This window comes from Gouania willdenowi, chromosome 4 (assembly GCF_900634775.1).
Source record: "Gouania willdenowi chromosome 4, fGouWil2.1, whole genome shotgun sequence".
Classification (NCBI taxonomy): domain Eukaryota; kingdom Metazoa; phylum Chordata; class Actinopteri; order Blenniiformes; family Gobiesocidae; genus Gouania; species Gouania willdenowi.
The window spans coordinates 21,728,375-21,752,824 of record NC_041047.1 but is presented as its reverse complement, the minus strand read 5'-3'; the positions used below and the strand labels follow the sequence as shown (position 1 = coordinate 21,752,824).

The 24,450-nt window shown below is 36.8% G+C and overlaps 1 protein-coding gene across 12 annotated transcripts; it reads right to left on the bottom strand.

Annotated features, from left to right (window-relative positions):
• Positions 1–317: 317 nt before the first annotated feature.
• elovl1b (ELOVL fatty acid elongase 1b) lies at positions 318–22,087 on the bottom strand. Of its 12 annotated transcripts, none has more exons than XM_028444233.1 (11): positions 21,913–22,087; positions 8,123–8,184; positions 5,387–7,019; positions 2,794–4,177; positions 2,585–2,676; positions 2,297–2,487; positions 2,031–2,111; positions 1,907–1,963; positions 1,692–1,797; positions 1,325–1,461; positions 318–1,156 (listed from the first exon to the last, which is right to left on the bottom strand). In XM_028444233.1, exons 4-11 carry the CDS (start codon positions 2,826–2,828, stop codon positions 812–814), a joined length of 1,044 nt encoding a protein of 347 aa, XP_028300034.1. In that variant the 5' UTR covers positions 2,829–4,177; positions 5,387–7,019; positions 8,123–8,184; positions 21,913–22,087; the 3' UTR covers positions 318–811. The 12 variants fall into 12 exon arrangements, with proteins under 12 accessions (XP_028300034.1, XP_028300037.1, XP_028300043.1 ...); XM_028444236.1 differs by having other exon boundaries at positions 2,585–2,673; XM_028444242.1 differs by having other exon boundaries at positions 4,079–4,177.
• Between the last annotated feature and the right edge of the window lie 2,363 nt (positions 22,088–24,450).

Below are 24,450 nucleotides of genomic sequence, written 5' to 3'. Positions count from 1 at the left end.
AAGACTAGTTTTACAAATGCTAATGAAAACGTAACCTCATTTTAAACTCTGCAGAAGCAACCGATGGTTGCGTAGGGTGTGAGTCGATGAGTTTTGCAGGATATTTTCTCTCTGCCTTGGGCCAGAGACTCTTTAAACAAAACATAATGGCTCTGTTGTTTACCTCCTACTTGCTGCAACATACTTGGAATACTCCAGTCAAGAGGAAGCAGAAGCAGTAGAATTTTTTGTCATAGAGGCCATCAGATAACTCAGAACATCTTAGGAATAACACGTAGTACATACTTCAACTGTGAGAGGGAAAAGGAAAACACGAGTTAAATTAAAAAGGAATTTATTGGCATTTTATTTTAATATGTATTGTAACAATATTTAGAAAGTCTAATGTATACCAATATAATTAGTCTTTTGTTTATTGCAAAATTATTTACAAAATGTATTTTCAAGTATGATAGAAACTGTACAGTTATCCACGGGGGAGTCAGACGGGTCAATAAGGAGTGAAAAGGTGAAAGGCCAACATGAAATTGAACTAAAAGGTAATTTGCAACATCAGTGAAGATAACATTGAAGTGAAAACATCTTCTCTTCATTTATTGTGTTTCATGAATAGTTCCCCAAATCAGAGAAACAAACCAACCAAATAAATATGGGACCCCTAACTGTGGAGCTCATTGAACACGTCACTTCCCCATGTTCAAATGTTAACCGGAAACAGAAACAGCCAAAAATCTCTTTGGAAGCCGTGGTGCTTTGAACGAGTCCACAAGGTCATACTTCTGTGTTTCCTTGGTGTTCCCTCCCAGTGTTTTTAGGCTTTCTTCATCTTGCCCATGTGAGCGCTGCCATTCTCACAGTAGGCAGAGCCGTTGATGGTGCCTTTGCTGGTTCCGTTGCCAGCCCCGTGGTTGATGCTTTTGCCGTTCTCGTGATGTTTTCCGTTTGCGTGCATGGCCGTGCCGTTCTGAACCTGCTTGGTCTGTACCTTCGGCAACCGCTTTCCCTTAACATAGGCCTGGATCCAGAAGTTAGAGAAGAGCACAAAGAAAAAGGTCCCGTACATCCAGACAAGGTGAATAATCATGGGGAACTGGTAGTCACAAGTGTCCATGAAGTAATACTGGGTTACATGGAGAGAAACCAGAACAAACTGGATCTGTTGGAAAGAAAACACAATTGAGTACAAACACAACTCGAGTAAGAAACTTAAAAGATTTCCATGGATGGATGGCAAGAGTTTCAAAAGTCAAAGAGGGGGATCGGCATTCTGATCCACTAAGCTTACAATAAACTGAAAAATTGCAGATTGTAAAAAAAATCCTACCAGTTGAATGGCAGTCATGTATTTCTTCCACCACAAGTACTTCTGGAAGCGAGGTCCAGCTGCAGAAAGGCCGTAGTAGAAATACATGATGACGTGGACCGAGGAGTTCACCATGGCATGGAAAGAACCCATTCCACCTGGAATTATCAAATATCTTTCAGTCAGAATGAAACCTTTATAGCCTCCTGGACTCTTAGTTAATGATTATCATAGTAAGAGTACAAGCATCCTTGACACGATGCTTAAATGGCTTTAGATTTATTATCACAATGTAAATCTAAAGAGTAATAGCGGCTGATCACATAAAAGGATCAGCGGGTCAACAGTCTAACCCTTGACAACTCAAGGATCGTTCATGTGTACTCACCAGGAGCGTAGCAAATGCCCCACCACCAGGTCCAGGGCATGAAGGAGTGGTGAAAGATGTGCAGGAAGGTAATCTGTCCGTGCTTTTTCCTCAACACGAAGAAAATCTAAACGATTGGACATTGATTAGCCAAGGCAAGATAATGTTCACAGAAAGTTAAACGTAAATTAAAATGGTACAACTTGTGGTGCTTTACAAAAAAACCTTTGACTTACTGTGTCCATTAGCTCAATAATCTTGGAAAACCAGAAGAGCCAAGCCACCTGCACCATCTGGTGAAGATAGACATGTTACGACGTGCTTACTTTTCTTACCAAGAATTCGGGGTGGGATACGTACCCGAAGTGCCTGAGGACTGTCAGAGGTATCGATTGCATCACATCTCCAAGTATACGTTGTGGCCCATCCAGACATCAAAAACTAAAAACAAGAACATTTGTTAACTAGGAGAATTATAGCACAAATAGTATTTTCTATTATGTTCATTTTGCTCTTTGATAAAACACATTTGTCTAAATGTCAAGTAGTTAGATCAGCGAGTAGGCATCTAGTCCAGCTTCAGTTCAACCCTCCAAAAAACCTTGGTTTTTGGTAAAGCTACTTACTTCATACACAATATATATTGATAGAGCAACAAGCAGGAAGTTGTAGAAAATCATGGCTTCTTTAAGCTGAAAAGGCTTCCGATTGGCCATTATGCGAGGTCCAAGGTAGAGTACAAAAAATAGGTAGCATAACAATATGACCGTCATGGGAACTGGACTCTGCATTAACAGGTAATTGTTCAGCCGTGGATCTGAAAAGAAAAGTGAATGAATCACACATCACACACAAACACAACATTAAGTATATTCTATTGTAAAACAAACAAACAAAAAAAAATCATCACTTACCAAATCCTGCCAAAACAAAGTTGTAGATATCCATGGCATTTGAGCCAATCTCCTGGATCTCTTGAAGCATAGTGACTGTTGTATTGGACCTGCTAATAAAAACACACACACAAATAGTTGGCATTTTGGATTGTAAAATATCATTGTTTTACAAGGAAATGTATACATGTCAAAAAAAATTTTTTATCGATTTGGACCTTTTCTCTCACCTGTGGAAATGTTCCTGTAAAGCAGTTACAATCATTCACAATTGGTTAAGAAAGAATAGAACAAAAGTCACATGTCAACTGTGTGACAGTGCATGGGTTCATGGCCATTCATATCCAATAAATTTCTTCAAGGAGAAGCATTTTAGATTATGTCCTGATTCAGCTCAACTGAAATGCAATTACTTGGAACACCGTGGCTCATTCTTCCCCTATAACAAACCCTCCCAGAATGCCTTGCCCGTGGATCAAGCCACTCATCAGCCATGGCCTGATATCAGAGAGGAGGTGCCTCGAGGAGGACCTCCCTCATCCCACAGTACCTCATACTGTCTGTGTGCCAAAAACCAAGACAGCAGCTAAAATGATTTTTTTTTTTCAAGAATCTAACAATAGAAAAAGAAAATTCACTAAACCTTCAGCGCCACATGTTGTAGCCAACTTTTCTAAAAACCATTTCATTGAGTCAACATAATATACAAGGTTCAGTTTTTCAGCAAACAAGGTGTCTAACCGGCAAACAAAAATGTTGCTATGGTTATTTGATTCCTGTGTGCTTTCTGTTGACATAGGCTGATCCTATCAAGAGTAAACCTCAAAGCAGAGAACATGCAGGGCGCGGCCCTGCTCTCTCCACACTGGATCCTGAGGTAGGCTTTGTTTGATGTACAATCTACAATGCTCTGAGTTTTTACAGCTCAAAGGCCAAAGCAGGCCCTCCTCAAGCCAACATGATTAAGAACTGTTAAAGTCAGATGTTGGAGGAATGTCAAAACGCTGAAGTCAGAGCTTTATCTGTAAACATTTTGAGTATGAATAAGAAGCTTAGTGAATCTAAAATTTGGAAAGCATTCAGTATTCAGGTGCAGTAACCTGATATTAAACACATTTTGATGTGTATTTTACTGTGAAAGGCTTAAAAGTTAGAAATGAATTTGTAAAAAAAATAAAACTTTTTCAACTTAAAAGTAAATGTATATTTTTCATGCATTCATTGTGCATGAAAAAAAAATGGAATTATTGGATGTTCTCAATCTTTCAGTCGATGTTGCCTGCAGCGACCTTACAGACTTGTCCAATTGTTAAACCACAAACCCTTGTAATCTCAAAGCATTACAAGAAACCGTGCTGTTGACAGACTCCAACGATTCAGAGCTGTCTGTGTCAGCCTGTGACGACTCACAAGGCAGCTTCCGGTGAAACAGGGGTCTTGTCTTCTCAATGACTTCTGTGCCTTCTTCCAAAAGGGCATTGGCATGACATACATGGCATTTCATAAAAGTCTTACATAAAACGCTGTGGTTGTTTATGAATCGACGAAGAGGCTTTTGGTCAGGCACGTCACATTTCAACAACAGTGCCATCATGTCTGTGGTGTAGTCTTGTTCTGAGGAAAAATACTGACAGTTAAATTGATCTGCCCTTAGTAGATCGAGTAAGGCGAAAGTAATAGTGTCTTGGTCAATGTGAGGAAAAGCAAATAAGATTTAGAAGAAGTTTTGACATGTTTGACTTTCAATTCATGCTAGTTTAGTGTAAATATATCAATAAACTCAATTACAAAAACAATAGGATTCTTGCAGCTTCGCCTTATTTTGGATGTTTTGTTCAAACCATAATGTGGGGCCAAATGTTGAAGACAAAAAAAAGAAAAAAAAAAAAATTTGTATGGTTCCGTTTAAAGTGATTTTAAAATTTCACAGTTGAACACAGAATATATGCATACAAAATGTAAAAATGGACTGGGTCAGTCATGACTGTAGCCTCAGTAAGGAGCAAAAAAAATAAAAAATAAAAAATAAAAAGATTGTCTGTGTCTTCAGGCCAGATAACCTTTTCTCCAGTTTCACAGAAGTAGGATGCAAAGAGCAGACAGCCAACACCACACCTTATTGCTCCGACACCATTGTACCACTTCTGGCATCTAGTTGTAAATGAACACAAAATGAAATCACACACGTTGCCTTTAACCGGCACTTGTTAAATAGTTATCGCTCATGATTTGAGCTAGTAGCAAAAAGGACAGTAAAAGCTTGGAATTGTCATAGAACAACTAAGAGTGATGCTCTTTCATGTGAAAAGACTTGAACTAAAGAGACAAAGTGATGCAATGTATCTTGTCGACAGATATATGACCACTGGTGATAAGGAAAAGGTAGCGTCTTGCAGCTCTCTGCTGCACATTTCTTTACACCACACGTATCAAAGACTGACATAAAATAATTTTTGGAAAAACTAATCACAACGACCCATTAACTATCCCATGACAACCAAGGAGGGTTATGGAAAGCAAGAACGTTTCCTGAGAGTGCCATGTAAATGAATCATGGAGATGGAAAAAATAGCTCGCTCACGAGTGAAAAGTTAATGTACAAACAGCACCAGAGCACAGGTTCAACATGTTCTGCAAGTCAATCCAAATGTCTTTCTAGATTTTTCTTCGATTAGCAGAAAATCACCAGGAAAAAAAAAAAAAAAAGAGGAGACCTCCCTTGTGAGTAAAGGCCAAAACAACTGAAAGCTGCTCAACATGTGGACAGAATCCACACACAAGTTAGTTCACCTCATATGTCACACCTCACACTCAGCAACGTACCTTGTTGAGACTAGAATTTTCTCTTCAAATTCACCAAAAGTTGAAGGGGAATCTTCTTTCACAGCACACTGGTGTCTTTGAGAGTAAGCGGGTGGCAGCAGCAGGAAAGGAATACAGAGGAAGAAAGTGATAGAAAGAGAAAGACAGGGAGAAGGAAACAAGAACGCAAACTGTGTGACTGGTACAGCAGTCTTCAACTTCCCCACCCTCCCTGACTCACGCCCTGGATGAATAACTAGCTTACAGAAGCAGAGGGAGGGACAGAGGTTGAGCCAGACAGAGAGGAACACACAGGCCAACAGCGCTGTGGCCAAGACGGACTAAGTACTACTGAGGGCGTAAGAAGAAGAGCACACACACAGCAATGCACCTTCAAGTAAAGTGAAAATAGCAAAGTTGCAACCGCCTTCCAGCACTCAATGAGCAGCTCCCCCACCCTTCCCTCCTCTGCGTAGTTCTTGTAGTCACACCTCCCACCAAATGAAACACCTCTTTGGAGTCACTATGCAAGTTTTCTCTTAGGGGTGGGCTGATAATATTATTCACAGAGGGCAGGCAAGAAATGAGTAGAGAGACTGTTTCCATAAAGAGGGCTATTGTTACGCCTTTGCTCGATCCCAAACAAACCAACACAAAGGGAGAAGAGTGATATTCTATTTCTCATTCTGTTGTGGGACCATCAATGCAAGCACTGAAACGCCTCGACTTGCTCAAGGAGAAGCAGCAGCATTTCATACATTTCAAGGGCTATAAACATTTTCACCTAAAAAGAACCCACAAATATCGTTCCACTTCCATGCTAAATATTATTTGGCCTACTGCTTTTTCTCTTCCAAAGAAAAACCACCCAATTAAGGCTGAGTGCATAGAAAGCACAATTCATTCTCATTTTCTCTATCTAATGGCAAAAAAGTAAAGAGGAAGAAATGATTAATAAGGTGATATTGTAAATTAAATTGTGCAGTCACACCCAAACAAACATGGCTGTCAAAATATTCATATAATCATAAACTCTTGGGAAATTGTGTGTGGTTTTATAAAGTACGCCTTCTACAACAAATATTGCAAAATCCATAATGGGCCCATTATTTGATTTGTTTTATGAATTTGATTTTATTGATGTGGAGAGACACCCTAGAATTCCCTTGCCTTTAATTACAACTGTTCCAGCTAGCACATTTAAGGCTGACGAGTTAGGTCGCCGCAACACCTGGAGCCCAAGCCTTGTCTCATATGTTGATAAACTGTCTCTGATAAATAACACCATCCACAGGTGATCATGTCTTTCAGAGTTGCACTATCTGCCAGACCTGGTTTTTCCTGTCGCTCATGCTTCCGTTGGGTGGGTGGGGGTTGAGTTGGGTGAATATTGTCAACACAGCTCTTACGTTTCAGCCACCTCCAAAAAAATACATCACCTATTCCGGCTGCAGTCTCTGACACTGCTATTTCAAATATGACAACAATCTTGTTGCATTAAAACCAACACCCAGAAGTAAGCACCACTAACAGTCTGAAGATGGAATCATGCGGAAAGTACCAATTATTGTCATTCACAACATAAGTGACTTTATTCCTCGACTACTGCGAGCGTCAACAAAACTAGCTTCATTCAGAATTCACCAAAGTGGTACTGAGATAAAATCCATGGGAAAATAAACCATTAGCAGAGATGCAGGAGAAAGAAAAATGAGCGTGATACTAGTCATAATCTGAATTGCTCATACTTTATGTGTAAACATATTTCACTTTCTTGTATTGTCCAGTCCTCACAAAGTGATGCCATTTTGTTTCAGAATTTCTATAGACATATCATTGGCTACCTTAAAAAACAAACAAACATTTCTTTATGGCCACTTATAATTCTCTAATAATCAGTGATCGAAGTCAGAGGTCCCCAAACCCCACCCCTGTCAATTGGTACCGGGTCGCACAGAAAGAATACATCATTTACATTATTTTGTTGCATTTATTATCTGAGCCAGAACAATGTTTTATTTTGGAAAATTACCAGATTCTCTCTGCTACATCTGTCTATCCCTCGCTCTTGATGCATGTCAAGGTGCCTGCCTCGGTCACCGGCCGAAGCATCCCCTTTAAGCACATCTTAAAGGCGTTGCTCCAGCCAAAGTGAAACATCAAAGATAGCAAAATTAACAAAAAACAAGCGTTTCTGCCCAGGATAAAAGTCAGGAGAGAGAAGAAGAGCCTACGACTTCAGAGAAATAGAAAGCTAAATTTAACAGACATCACTAGGAGTCCTACTTGAAATATGGATTTATTGTGACAGGTAGTTCCCACTCACCAAGCGTCTGCATAATATACGGCCACTGTAAATGTTTTGCCACTTGGAGACCAAGCATTCTGCATTAAAGGACGAGCCTTTGGAGTATTATGAACAAAAAAACGTGTGAACAAGACGGACAGAAGCAATGGTGAGTTGAAATTTTCCTGCTTCTTTTTATTTGTTTTTGTGGCGTATCTTATGTTGAAGGCATGTTTAACATTGATGCTGCTAATAAAGTTGTACACACAGTGGATTCATGTTTATTATTATATTTAGAAAATATATATTTTTTTTTTGGCCACATCTTAAAAGCCGGTCTGAGAAAATATTTTCGGCCATTAAACCGGTCTGTGGGGCAAAAAGGGATGGGGACCTCTGTTCTAAGTGACATGACACACTAAAAAGGTAACAAAATCTCAGCTGTAAGAAAAGAAAAATGACAAACTTACTTGATGATTCTTTGGGTCCTTGTCTTCTTCACGGATGATGGAGCGTCAGGTCTTTGAATTAGCTTTAAAGAAAAAATACAGAAGTAGATTAATTTAATGCTTTCACTTCAGTTCACCAGGATATTGCTGGTAAATGTGTTTACTTAACTGTGAATATAACATGTACATTTGTGTTGTAACTTTTTAATTTGACAAAAATACAAATGCCAAGTGCGCTGCAGTTTTACTGAAACACTAAGCAATAATTAAAAGAATTCAAAGGGATTTAAAAATATTTGAAGAAATTGTCAATGACTTATGTGTACTAAGATTTCATGTGCTGAAAATGTCAATGACAATTAAACAATAGCCAAAAAGTGATCGGCATAACATCATACATTTTACACATCACACAATTCCCCTAAGGAAACACTAACAGACATGTGAAACATTAGAATTACTGCTGGGATCAATAATTTGAAAAATATTCCGTCTATGTTACCTATTCAATAGGTAGTAATGTTAAACATTTATACACTGTATTTAAACGGATCTATTTCTGTAATTCGAAAGCACATGTAACAAACTCAAGAGTCAAGGGGATCCAATTTACCCCATGCTTATATCCCATGAAGGTAGTCATTTTTAATCTCAAAATTTTTGTAAGAATGCCTAATTTTTTCAAAATACTGCGATTTTCCTCCAATTACGCCACAAAATTTCCCCAAATTCTATTTAAAATTTTGTCACAAACAGTAAAGTTACATGAAGATCCTGCAGGGACTGATATCTTTTATTTATTGTTTGGATACTGACAGTGCCGTACACACTTTATATATCTTTTATATGTGGAAGTACAAACTAGGGCACATTAATGCTGAAAATACTCGTTTCACACCCTCACCTATAATTTGTGACCCACTCAAGATTAAACTGCTCCATATTTGGCCCATGAGCTAAAAGACATTGACACCCCTCAACCATTTCTAATTTCAACCTAAGAACAACATTATCGAGGAGCATTGTTTGACGAGTTACAAAATCACCATAAATCATTATTTATTTACATCATAAAAGGTGAGGAAATTATATTTTAATCTGTAAAATACTTGACAAAACTTTTCTTTTTTCAAACATAAGACAAGCCTGCAATTTGTACTGCATTTCAACCACAGCACCATTTGTTGATTGCCATTAAAAAATTAAATACACATTTCAACCTAAACAAAATAAATATATAGTATTACACAAATGTAACAAACAGTTTACTGAGCTGATATGTAACACTTCATAACTTAGTATTTTCTTTTATTACTAGAAGAACTAGCAGCTCTGTTGCTACAAAAAGACACTTCATTATATGGGAACGAGATAGATCATTCCTTTTTCAGTTTGCAGCAAACAGTAATGGTTTTTTAAAAAAAAAAAAATCCATTTTCTGACACAAATACTGTCGTGACCATATTTACATGTTTCTACTGCACATACAGTAGTTTTAGGCTTCACTTGTGTCTTGTTAGCATATTAGCTTCTCCAAGGCATCAACTGTTAGTCCAACTGTAGCGTGTTCAATGTGACCTTCCGTCAAAATGGTGCACATTTATGTTAAAATCTAATTTTCTGGAATAGATAAAGCTAGGGTTTTTACAGTAAAATGAGATACTGTACAAAATGGAACAAAAAGATTATAGTAGAAAAGCAGAAACTAAAGAAAAAACCTTTATAAAGTAAATGGGAAATTCCAATGGCAAAATTACTGATTAGTTCAGCACAGACGTTAGGGCTGCTCAATTAATCAAAACTCGATTATGATTTCAATTATTACACCCAACGATTTCAAAAATAACAATAAAAAAACGATTGTAAAAAAATTCAATATATATATATTTTTTTATACATGTTTTATTTGCTAAATAAAACAAACCCACTATTTTGGACATCTACAAATAATAATGCTTGGCACACACATCCTAATACCAACTTTGAGTTGTTTAATCCACGCACATGTAAGCTCCTCCCCTCTGCCCAGCCTCTCTCAAAGCCAAAGCTAGCCTGCATGCCAACACGTGGAAAGTTGTTGCTAGTGGTCTTGAAACATGGCAGGAGAAACGTGCAAGAAATGTATTGTTTTGTGCAAAGTGAACATACTTGATTTAGTATTTGGTTTATGTTTAAAGAATATATTTTATGTTCTTTCGTACAAAAATAAATAACTTTTTGGTTGACAAATAATCGTGATTTCAATTATGACTAAAATAATCGTGATTATTATTTTTTCTATAATCGAGCAGCCCTAATAGACGTGTATTTGATTGTTGATTTACACCAACATTGCATAGAAAAGCATGTTGCAGCCTTTGCTCCTGAGGCCATTTTACTGTACAAGCATCAGCAAACAGTTAACTAAGTTCCACCTCATGAGGAGTGACTGGGCTGTTCAAGCAAATGCTGTGTACAAGTGGCAGCCACAATCAACTGACAACTAACAGCATGCAGAGAAGCTGCTAAATGAGGCACATCTATTCTTTACAATGATAACCTCAGAAGAAAACACAAAGGTCACATCGATGTCACCTAAGGCCAAGTTCTTCCCAGGCCATGTGTTGGGTACATTTTTTAGATGACACCAGATGAGTGCAATAACATGCCTGTAATAAGATCAAACTGTTAAAACAAACAGGTGTTACTCAATGGTTATAACTCATCCTATGTGTAATCACTATGGCTGCTTTGTCATCCAAAAACATTGGAAAATTGTCAAAAATTTGGACACAAATATTTATCATAACACAAATTCTAATTGGGTTTAATCAGATCAACAAGCATTTTATCAGCTCACAACACATTTTACACCTAGGTTTCCAAGATTCAAATAAAGTTTTTTTTTTTTTTTTTTTTAAAATAAATACTGACAAAATATATTCTTAAAATATATCGAGGTCCCTGTGCCAAAGCAATAACAAAAAAAGCCAGGCAAGGTCAACTTTATAAATAAATGCTCCAATGAGAACTCAAATCAAGGTGAACCTACAGGCTACCTCTCACTAAATGTTAACACCGATAACAAATCATCTGTCTCTTACTAAAGGCAGGTTATTTTCAATAAAATTCCCCAATATAAATACTTAAATTCTAGTAATACAGTAAAGACTATTTAATGAAAATAACTTCAAGTACACAAAACTTTGCCACTTCAGTTGCAAGTTTGAGAAAATGGAACCTGAAATATCTGTAGTTAGAGTATAGTATAAGCCCACTCAAGGTAAACTTCAACACTGCTCTCCCTTTTATATCCTACTTATAAAAGATTTCTTACACTTCCTTAGGGAGGGCTGGTGATGGTCACAATTAAGCAATAAAATAAATCAATTTATTTTATTGCAATAACAAAACATGCATTAGTGTTTCATATTGATTGCACTTATTGTAGTGTTGACCTTTGACAGCATGAGCAGACAGTAAAAAAAAAAAAAAAAAGAAAGAAAGAAAAATCGCTGCCTTTTACGCTCACCTTTATATTTAAACTTTTAAAATCACTTTTTAAAACCTCGATTTTATCTCCAGAAACTTGGTCTGATATGATAGTTGCCCATGATACACGCCATAACAAGCATCTTTACCGACAGTTCTTTATCACTTCAGCCTAAAAAGAGCTTTTAATTCCTCAAACATTGGGTTTTCTAAAAAAGTTTGGAACTGAGAAAAACTTCAAATAATGATTCTGTGACAAAGATTAAGCAGCACCCAAATGATCTTTTCTCATATTGGAAAGGTTATTTCCTTTCAAATTATCACATTTTGCTAGATCCACTTAAAAGTGCAGGAAATGTATCACTTTGTTTTGAGGTAGGGAATCCATTTAGAAAAAACGGCTTTTGTATTAAAGCTGCAATAAGTAAATTTTTTTTGGTTTTATTTCGTCAAAAACCCATAATCATCTTATTATATTGTATTGCATATTGTAATCCAAAGTGTTCTGAGTGGACAGTGAATCTCTGCTCCTTCTCCTTTAGAAATACGGACTTCAGCCAATCAGAGATATTTCTACCAACACAGCGAGCCCATGAGCTATTTTAAACATTACTATTGGCTGCTCGATCTGCCCGTCAAAAGTCCCGATCTGAGTCCCATAGCCTTATATTCAAGCTGAAGTCTCTAATGCGGCTTTTAACAGCGGTTTCACAGCAAAGCAAGAGAAAAAAGGAAGACTGAGGTGGAGAAGCAAATGAATAAAAGCACAAACGTGTTCAGGAGGGACAGAGTGCGTGAAGGTTCCTCTGACTCAGTATGCACGTTGTCTACCCCAAGTCAGAGAGCGATAGTGATAACACCTCATCATTCTACATATTGCAGCTTTAAGTTATAATAAAAAATATATTTTGTCATTTTACATTTTAAATTCGTTCATTAGTAGGAGAATTTTCATTGCCTTAAAATTGACTTAAAATCTTATATTGTCAGTTTTGTGCAAATGTAAAACTTCTAATAATACTAAATTAGAATTTTAGATAACTTTATGATAACTCAGAATGCATTATATCAGAATAAACACTTTCTTTGGTAGCGCTGTTGTCTGTTTTGCTATTAGGTTTAAAGCTATGGATAAACATTCAAAATAAAATTTGAATACATTTCGTTGATAGAATTTAGCAAAAGCTGCAATTAACAGACAAATATTTGGTCATAACAAGTTACATAGGGCCTGTGATTTTCAGTGATTACGAAAAACAGAGAAATCAGAAATTCACATCGAAACGCAAATAACGAAAATGACATTGTAACATACCCTAACCTACATATTTTGAGAGAAAATTATGCATTTTTACCATGTTTTCCAATTAAACACGTGGTTAAATGTGTAGCAAGCTGTTAGAAGACAAACACAAAAACTGTATTTGTGGATGTGTGCAATGCCAACTTAAAAACATGTACTCTATGAAGCATTTTCGCATGATTTTGATACGTTAATTACATTAAATTAGGGAACTCTAAAACAAACAAAAAATGGAATTGGCTAAACCTTGAAATGTAATTTGGAAATCTGACACCCTTTATAAATATAAACAAATTAATTGTATATATAAATAACATGAATCATCATCCATTTATCCATTTTCTGACCCGCCTGCTCCTTTTTATTAGGATCGCGGGGCATATGAAACATTTTAATTAAAAATAAAACAACAAGAAAACTTCAGTAGACAAACCAACAAAGTTATAGTAAAAGTTGCCCCCTTAGCATGTTGCTCAACCAGTCTGACAATGACATGTTTACACCACCTTCTCTTTTATTATGTGTGGGTGTTGGTGGGAAAGCAGCATCACCCCCACCTGCAACCCTTTAGACAGGTAAACACAGGTCCCAGTCTCACCCCTCCCTCCTTGGCCCCTGTTCACCCTGCAGGTTTCACCCACCAAAGGCTCACATTTCTGAAACTTTCCATAAGCGAGAACAGTGCAGCACAAATGCACCCAAGTTTATGTAGATTGTGAAAAGGGGGTGGGCAGCTCGGCAGGTGCAGCAGGAACAACAGAGAGTAAACAATTATACATGGCAGTATTTACCAGTCTCCCCTTATTGAGGAGTACATTAAAAAAATGTCAATATCACAATGTTAAAGATGATGTTCTGGTCCATAATCTCATTACTTGCCATACAACAAGGTCTGCATCAAGTCCTTTTAAAGTGACCTTTCCAGTTTATTTTATCGAGCATTTGATTTTATCTGCTGTAGATATGGATCCAGGAAGTTGTTCAAAGAGCAAAAAGCAAAGTACTTTTTAGAGAATGATGCAACAAATGCAATCACAGAGAGGGCAAAGTCGTTAAATCCCGGTAATCCAAAAAGGCTTTTTTAAATGAGAGCCACACCCACAGGGGGAATATGCAACCACGGCCCAGTGCAAACAGATCCTAAACCAGATTTTAATCCAATACTTTATGACTAAAACTGAAAAAAATTACCCAACACTATTGTTTAGCCTGCATGGCTTTTAACAGCCATTAACGCAGTCTTCCAATTTGTTAAGGGAGGGGAAAAAAATAAAAGATTTTATGATTTATCGCGATTTTTTTGGGTGCCGATTTTAATAATCGATTCTGCTTCCCAGTATCATTTTTGTTGTTGTTGAATTTTTCACATTTTCATGGGCGACCACTGGGTGGCGGTAATGCGCCAACAAGTGAGCGCAAATGCGAGGAAGACTTGCAGGAGCTGGGATTTCCCCTTAGCAAACAAACCAACAACCGTGATTAAACCTGCACCTGTACGATTTAAATCAAATGTATGGACATACTTTTGATGGAATCCATGGCGAACGGATTTAGACATGACCAACAAAGCTGTATTAAACACTGCTCCGTGTGCCGCGTTGCGCACGTCAGCTGCAGCTTGTCGGAAATGAAACTCGGACAGACGTCAGAATGACGTCCACGCTGGTCAACCATTTTAACACCGTGTCCAACGTAAAGCTACAGTTTGATCCACTACAGAGTAAATAACAAGTGTAACATTAATGACAGATGATGATGATGATTACGATGACTAATGTGCGCTAATCATTTCTGAATGTAAGAAGTTAATAAAGTCAGGCTTTTCCACACAAACAACATTATTCTGTCGTTAGGATTTTTTTAATTTACATGTTTACCTCCTTTCTGATGATTTTATTTTATTTATTTCAGTATTAATAATAATGCAGTTTCGTAAAATAAAGTGCAACAAGTAACTATTGCAACACATTGAAAGCATTGTAATCACTGTAAGTGAGAACATAAATAAAGCACACTGAGTTACTAACAATGCACAAAAATCAGTAAAAATGTATCCTATTGTTTCAGTTTGAACACTGATCTGAACAGATCATATTCAATTCAACTTTATTTATATAGCGCAAATTACAACAAAGTTATCTCAAAGTGCTTAACAAAAAAATAGAGTCCATGGTAAAGAAAGAAAGAACTCAACAAGATCCACATTAACTAGCATTTAGCAACAGTGGGAAAAAAAAAAACTCCCTCTTTTTTATAGGAAGAAAAAAAAATTACAAGTTTAAAATAGGCACCCAAAAAATTGCAATGTATCCTGAAATCCATTTTTTTTTTTCACACCCGTAAAGACACCCATGTGATAACTAATTTCTGAAATGTTATGTAAAAAAAAAAAAAAAAACAAAGTCATCAAACTACAAACATGGACAAATCAAAAAAGCAACATGTAAATGTAAACAATGACTCGTACACTTCTCTCACTGTACACTTCTCTCAGTGTTGTAATTTTCTAATCATAACTGCCGATCCAATACCATAAGGCGTGGTAGAAAGGTTCATGGTGTGTAGGGAAACCACACGTATGTTTAAAGACAAACTACATAGCATAAAGTCGAGTGGCTAATTAACATATTTACCCTTTTTTCTAGGTGAAGACTGATGGTAATGTCTTGAATGACTAATAACATTTACTCTAATGAAATGCTGAATAGCAGGTAAGGCAACTTCTCCTCCCACATGATTTGGTATTTCAACTGCATGTAAATAAATAAACTGAACCATAATGTAGAAGCAGGAGAAAAACTAAAATTAATTTAGCAGCAAAATTTGTGCATTTTTTTTTTTTTTTTTTTTTTAAATGGCAGCTGTTGTACAATTAGAGAAACCTAATGCTTCAACTAAATAAATAGTCACCTAAAGGTTGATGGTATAGATTATGTACTAAGCTAACATCTGCCCCAGGTCCTGTTACACCATCACATCTCTATGTAAAGTGCTCAACTTGTCTTTGCCAAAGGCAGTCATCATGAAAGCACTCTTTCCACATCTATTGTAAACTATGCTGATGCAAATGCTGATTACAACCATAAAATGTCAGTTATTGATTTCTGCTCCAATGAACAAAGTCCCTAAACGAAAACTGTCGACACAAACTCTTTGTACAGACAAAGTAGGAAACATTCAAAGAGACGAACAATGTATTACTTTTCCTACTTTGGTCATAAGAGCGATGAACTTACTAAAAGTAGGTGTAAAGTGTAAATACATTTAAAGAAAAAAAAAGTATCTCAGTACATCGTAGGAAAATAATCCTGTGCACATATTTGCAGACTGAAGTTTACATTCTTAATACCTGCTGTGCTTCTGCCTATTCAAACCCTTCACGTCAATGAAGCGTTAACAGACACTTTACTGGAGTCGTGTTTACATTACTATCAGATATTAACATGGCTTAGTTAGCCTTGAAGCCCTTTGTCTTCCACGAATGTTGGTGACAGATAATGTTTACATAGACACAATTTACCACAGTGGAGTGAACCATCTAATGGAAACAAAAAGCATTGTTCGCAGCCAGTTTGGAAGTGAATTGAAAAGGCGCTGCTCTGACGACTGCCATGTATTAAACATGTTTTATATAAACTACTTAAAATCATTAATTGATGCAATGCTAGTTACACAGCACCCTAGATCAGTTTTTTCCAACCTTTCCTGTCTTGTGTACCCCTGGAGCCTTTTGGTCATACCATGAGTACCCCCTCACTCATATGTGTTCATGATTCTCCAAAAGTAGAACATAACAACTGAATATTTAACGCAAGTCATTTTATTTCATCTTCTGAAATTGAACAATTAATATTCAGGCATTATCTTCTTATTTAACTAAAATTAAACATAAAATGAAGTTGCCTTCAAGGCAATAAAAATGATAAATATAAGAAATAATATTATAGTAAAAATTTGTATAATTAATACTGAATTATTAATACTAATATATTATGATTATATTGTTATTAAAGAAAAATAATCAAGTTGAAATAAGAAAAAAAATATATATAAATAAATATAAAACAAATAATTAACCTGCCAGTGTTATATATAACTTTTATGACATTTACTACAAAATTAGCTTCTTTGAATATGTCCCGTTTAAACAGGCATTTAAACTTTAAAAACAAGTCATAGGGCACACGTACCATTTTATTGACGGACTCATGAAATGAAATATTTTTTATTATCTTATTTATTTCCATCCATGTCACCTCTGCGATAGTTTACACTTCAGTTTTTTCACAGTTTCATCAGTTTTCCCTTATCAGATGGCATTATAGGCTATTAAACTACCTGAAATTGTGCAAAAAATGTTTCATATGATTAACGGAATTAACTATTGCCATTCATTTTTTATCTATAAAAAGCATAAGCATGTGCAGAGATCAAAAAATATCTTGGGAACGTGCGATATTGTTCCAAAACAGTCTCAGCACGGGTTTAGTTTAGGCCTGGGCGATAACAATAACAACATATAATCACGATAAACGTGATCAATATTTGTCTTGACCTCTTTTTCAATTTTAAAGTAAAGTAAAGGTATTTAGATCCTGCCTTTTTCTCTTCAGGTCATTTCAGAAGGTGAACTCATATAGCGTGACTAACCATGCACTATGTCACCTGTGTCAAACTCAAGGTTCAGGGCCAAATCTGGCCATTTAGAGCATCTAATTTAGCCCACAGGAGACAGTAGAAATGAGAAAACATTAATTATTGAGTAAATTACCAAATAATTCAGTTGTAGGTATCTCAATGTTCACAGTGTTTGTGAAACCCCACAATATTTTTAGGGATTTGCCATTTTTCCATACTTACATCACTAGAATAAGGTCATTTGTAAGTAACATTCTATTCGTACGCAGCGCCCCTATTTGGCCAGTTTAGGTCACGTGAAAGGTCAGTCATTGGTCAGTTTAAGCCACGTGACTAAGACTAAACCTTACCCTAAACCTAACCATAAAAAATGTTGCGATATTAAGTTATAACCTAACCCTAACCCTGCACTTCGGTAACCGTACCAATTGCACCGGGGGTTGTCCGTACGGCAACCTCACAAATAGACACTTTCTTCTTCTTTACGAGTGGAGTTGAATGAAAAAGTAGGCTACAATTAGAGTGGAAAAAAAATATGCAAAAAAGCTCATTATTTCACATACATTGACAAATCTTTTACATAAACAAATACTGCAATCATTGCATTTGTTTAGCAGATTCAGAGCTACATGATCATCACGTTAATTGTATGAGATGTAAAAGATTGAAAGTCTGCCCTTCTGTATATTTTACAGATCCATTGTTTCTTTACTATCAACACCCCTAATACCACCGCACCCATTTTCTCTGCTCCTCGGATGCCAACCTAGTACCAAGCACAATAACTGAAAGCACAGTCGACTTAAGGCTGGGCGATATATAGGAAATTACAATATCGCCTATATCGACATACATATTTTCTATAGCTTATTTTGTATCTAAACGCTCATTTTAGCAGTTGCTGCTTTCACTATTTCACAGAACAGCATAAAAAGCACAGTTAGATGGATTGATGCCGAGTGTGCCCTAAACAAGCCCCACTAAAGAACTCACTCACACGTGCTGTCCCTTTATGGGAGAAAATGACAAGTGGCACATATTGTGCAGCAGTTTGTTAATAAATGCGCTAAGACATTATTGAATTAAAATTATCGAGATTTATATCGTATATCGGCATTTTTGAGAAAAAATTTTTGTTAGTCCAAATCAATAAGCACTAAGTGGACTACATATTTAACATATATTCTTTTGTCTGAATCTTCTATGAAAGCGATCAATTTTCAACATGCAAAACACACCCAATGTTAGTACAGTAGTTGCATTTGTTGAGGGTAGATCCTTTGGGGCATTAAAGGGGACATATCATGCTATATCATTTTGTTGTGTGTTTAGAAGTACAGAAAAGTTCAAATTTGTCTCTTCAGCTGCTCCGTAGATATCTTTATATTCTGTTTTGGTCATATTTTTCAATCTGTTTCGATTTTTCTATTCTCTATTACATTTTTTTAACAATTACGTCACAGTATTTGCAGCGGAACTGCCAAATTAGGACATCGACTCCAGGCCCAACACTTCGAGCAATCCGCCATTTTTATTTCTCGCTTTTATTTTGTAGTCCAAGCTCAAGGATGCCAAAGTTACGAGAGGATAAGTCAAAATGTTTGGTTGTTGGATGTAGTAACCCACACGCTTCATTACAACGTCTCCCAGCATCAGAACCTTTTCAAAGTGCCTGGTTGAGGTTTATTTTTCACGGAAATGTAATCCACATCTGTGGGTAAGGTCATTTTTGTGTGCGCGAAGCACTTCAATGATGACTGCTTCAGCAACCTCCACCAGTATAAAGAAGGATTTGCCGAAAGACTTTGTCTGATTGAGGGTTCAATTCCTTCTATCTTTGGAGACGACGAACAGAGCACTTCGGTAAGCTGTAAATAACACTAAAAAGTGTGATAAGACGTCCCTGTCATTGTTTTGTTAGCATTAGCAGTTGCACCGTCTTCATATGTTAGCGCTGTGTGCTCATTTTAGATCCTTGATGATATGGCCTACGTGATTTAATTTTAGTCTACAGTTTTCATTATTCATTTCATTTTGCCGTTTTTGTCTCCGAAAAGACTATTAAAATACATTTCGTGACATTATCTTGGCGCTAGCGTTAGCTCGGTGCTTGCGTTAGCTCACTTGTTAGGGTTCTACAGGTTCATCATCTTCATTTTCATCTCGCTCCGCCGGGTCCGACTCTGGCTTCAACATGTAAGGCTGGATGGACAAGTCTTCCGTTGCTGACATTTTGTAAATAACGTGTGAATAAACATTTTCTGCACCGCTAAATAATCGTATCTCTTCTATCAAACTACAAAAATGGCCGAACAGGGTGGAGTTGAACCGAGTGTCACCCCTGCAATCTGGAGAGGGGGCGGGGTATGGAGTGTCTCATTTGCATTTAAAGAGACCGCACCAAAACGAGTTGCTCTCAGAAGCACATCAGAAAAGGGGTAGAAAAGGGGTCTGTGGAGCTATAATAATGAGGAATTCAGACCCAAGCATTGTAGTTTGGCTTTTTATAGACCACAACTGTATGATTTATATGTAAAAAGGAAGGACTTAAATGCATAATATGTCTCCTTTAAGCTGTATTTATTAATAACAGTTTATCTGTGATTATAAGACATGTTAAGTTTGGGGAAGTTATTGGCACAGTTAATAGGGATGTAACGATTAATCGTAAGGCAGTTAAAAATCGATTCATAGGTATCACGGTTGATATCGATTTTCTGAAAATTGAATCGCAGTACTTTTTTTATCCGGAAGTGTTGGCGGCAGGCGGAGTCTGCTAATACTTTCTTTCTGGCCGCCTTCTACTCTTAAATATGTTAATAAATGATTCATTACCCCTTTAGCACCGAAAGAATATCTGTAATATTACTTGAATATCTGTAAAAGTCACGTTTTTCTATTAGCTCTGTCTACTAGCATAGCTTCGCTTCTTCACTGCAAGATATCTGCATGCCAACCGATCACTGGGTTACCAGCGCCCTCTGCTGGTCCAAACAAATATGACATAAATCAGTGTAATCACGGTTTTTTTTTTTTTTTAAATTCCAATTGTTAAGGCACAAAATACATTTTCAGTTGCACTTTTAAAAGAAAAAATACTATTATGCAGTTTTGCATTGTTTATTATAGAACCAGAATTTAAATTAATAAGCTTCATTTTCATTTCTATTATTCCTTTATTTATTTCATTCAAGATTTATTTTTAGTTAAATTGCATTGTTTTGAATTGTTTATCAAGGAATTCTTTTGACAGTGAAAAATAAAAGGAAAATAATACCGTATTTTCTAGTTTATTTTCCCAAAAAAAAAAATTTGTCTAAAGTCCCATTTTGTAAAATAAATCGTGAGAGAATCGTATCATGAACCCATTATCGTGAATCGAATCGTATCGGGAGTTGAGTGAATCGTTACATCCCTAACAGTTAATCATTAGACTGTCACTTTTTATAGCATGATTCCTTCCGTATATGACCTGAAGATGAAGGTCACTGTGAGAGGAGTAGAGCTGGGCAATATATTGGGATTCAAGTTGTATCAAATTTCCTATTTTGGCGATATAGAAAATGACAACATTGCCGAGATATATATTTTACTTGTTTTGATTTCACACAGTACAAATCACAGTGTCCCTCTTCACAATGCTTCCATATTTCTGAGGTATATATTTTATAGCTTATTTTGTACTAAAATACACATTTTAGGAATTGCTGTTTTCGACACTTCTCAGAACAGCATGAAAATCACAGTTAGACGGATTGTTGAGTGCGTCCTAACCCAGATCTGCCCCTAAACAAGCCACACTACAGAACTCACTCACACATGCTGTCCCTTACAGGAGGAAAAGCCAAAAGTGGCACATATTGTGAAGTTGTTTGTTAACAGATGTGCCTTTGTGGCATTTTTCCAAAAGCAAATTTAACCCAGAATTGTCTTTCTGGTAAGAGTTTGAGTTAAAAAATATCAAGATATATATTGTATATCGCCATTTTGAGAAAAAATATCAAAATACGAGTTTTGGGACATATCACCCAGCCCTAGAGAGGAGTGTAGTCAGAGAGTTTCATGGTCCTTTGCTACAGGTGAATGGGCAACAGCAGCAGCCACATTAGCTACAGCCTGAACAACCACCATTAACATCACCAGCGGCTCTTTAAGGTGGGAAACACACGGTTACACCTAGCATAAAAGGTCAAAGGTGACGCCTGGGTTTAAGCTAGTAACTCATACTCTGAGCAATTTCTTCCACTCGTTAAAAACCCATTGTTGGTCCATCGTTACTGTGATAAACGCCGACGTGATTTATCAAAGACACGCCGCTCTCACACCTGAAGGAAAAGACTAACCGGGTTCACACCCAGCTGTCACACTGCTGTGTTTAACCGTGTTTGAAGACACTCACTTTGGCTGGAAAAGGTCCGTAGGCAGCAGACAGTGAACCGACGAACGTCTGAAGCAGGAGCCGCTTCCTCTTCCTCTTCTGCTGAAATGGTTCCCCTGAGGCTGGCCTGACGCAGCCCTTTGATGGTGGAGGCAACGAACTTGTTCCATTAAAGGGTTTTCACCGCACGTCATCAACCCGGAAGTCGGAACTCTTCCTCAGTGGTGACTATTTAAGATAATGTTTATATGAGATAAGTTCCTTCTTGAGTGTCAACAACATGTTTTACATTCATAAACTATTGCTCTAGTTAGAATTGTATCAGTTTATGTTAGGCATTTCAAACAAACGCTGGCTACACGCAGTCAATATGTGAGATCAATGGACAGATATTCAAACTTGATAGGTAATGCTGGTTGAATTTTGAGCTTTTTGATTTTGTTTCTAATATTATGAGCTGTGTACACAGAGCCGGAGGGCAAAATTATGAAACAATGTGACAGCTCGTAAATTTTGCACTTGCACAGAAGTAAGGTGGAAATTTCTCCCTTTAATTGTGTGCACTGGTCTTCATTATGGAAGCCCGTTTCTATGGAAGCCCATTTCCGCCACTAAAAAAAAAAAAATCACCAAGGAAAGTCATAATTATGAGTTAGAAAGTCATAATTATGAGAAACAAAGTCATAATTATGAGTTAGTAAAGTCATAATTATGAGAAAGAAAGTCATAATTATGAGATAGGAAGTCATAATTATGAGAAACAAAGTCATAATTATGAGATAGAAACATTTTTGGTACATCCATCTGTACCCATGACATTGACCAGAAATCTCCATTTGTTGTTCAATAAACCGAGCTACTTCAGCCACATCAGTTTTATCCTTTCCATGCCAGAGCCTCTTTTTGCTTAGTATATTTTCAAGGTTGCGTTTACTCAGCATATTTCTATGTGATTTTGCAAGCAAACAAAGTATTTCATCATTTGTAAAGCCCTGTCTAAAGTTGTCTTTGATAGTCTTATCAGCCATCTCTCAGTGTCAGCTCACCACATGAACAAGCTGCTGTAAATGTGTTTAAGTATCTCATAATTATGACTTTACTAACTCATAATTATGACTTTCTCTCTCATAATTTTGACTTTCGATCTCATAATTATGACTTTCTTTCTCATAATTATGACTTTCTATCTCATAATTATGACTTTCTTTCTCATAATTATGACTTTGTTTCCATAATTATGACTTTCCTTGGTGATTTTTTTTTTTTTAGTGGCGGAAACGGGCTTCCATACACTTTCTAGACCAGGGGCCATTTAAATGAATTTTTAAACCAGGTAAAAAAAAAAAAAAACTTGCTTCAAAAATACTAGTAAGCTGTGACTAGGTACAAAGCTTCCATGCAAGGCGCTAGTCTACCATTGGCAGCAACTTCGGGTTTAGTGTCCTTCCAAAGGACAGTTGGGCACATGGACATGTGGTACATAGTCTTGGGATCAAACCTGCAATATCTGGATCAGAAGACAAACCCTCTATCAGCGGCTCCAAGGTCTGTTAATGCGACCGTTCCAGACGAGCCCATATCCGCTCTAGTGGTTAGGTTATGTTATGGTTTAGTCATGCTTATGCGGACTGTAAATCATAACCAGCTACATCACACGTTGAATTGCTTCCCATTTGTTTGTAATCTAACAGCAACTCCAAGGACTGTAAATGCAATCGTTTATGGATGAGCCCATGTCCGCTATAGCAATTAAGTTAATGCTATTATATGGTATATGCTACAGCATTGAAGTAGGTTTTAAGTGTGGCCTGAAAGGTGGAGAGGGTAGCAGCCTCCCGTACTGAGACTGGAAGCTGGTTCCAAAGGCAAGCAGCCTGATAGCTGAAAGCTTTCTCCTGTTCTACTTCTAGACACTTTACGAACTTCCAGAAGGCCAGCAAACTGAGAGCGGAGTGATCTGCCCGGGCGATAGGGCACTAATAGGTCTCTAAGATACACAGGAGCTTGATCATGTAGAGCTTTGTAGGCTAACAGGAGGATTTTAAACTATATTCTAGATTTTACAGGAAGTCAATGAAGGGAAGCTAATACTGGAGAAATATGCCATCTCCTGTTTGTTCCAGTTAGTATTCTGGCTGCAGCATTCTGGATTACCTGGAGACTTTTTAGTAAATTATTAGGACATCCTGAAACTAGGGAGTTACAATAATCTAATCTAGATGTAACAAATGCATGGATTAGTTTTTCAGCATCACCCTGGGCCAAGATATTCCTGATTTTAGAGATATTATGGAGGTGGAAGAATGCTGATGATTAAAATATTGCATACATAACGTACACATACTGTACATTCTCTCAATATGAGTGCACTCATGCAGAACCGAATTTGGCCCTTTTAAAGAAAAGTATACAAAGTTTTAAAAAAAACTATAGAGAGTTTATAACTGCTAACATAACACTGTTAATGAACTTCTAATGTAACACTGTAAAAATGAGTTTTGATCAGATTCTGTTGGTATATAAAACTTTGTATTGGACGACAATACATTAGATTGTGTT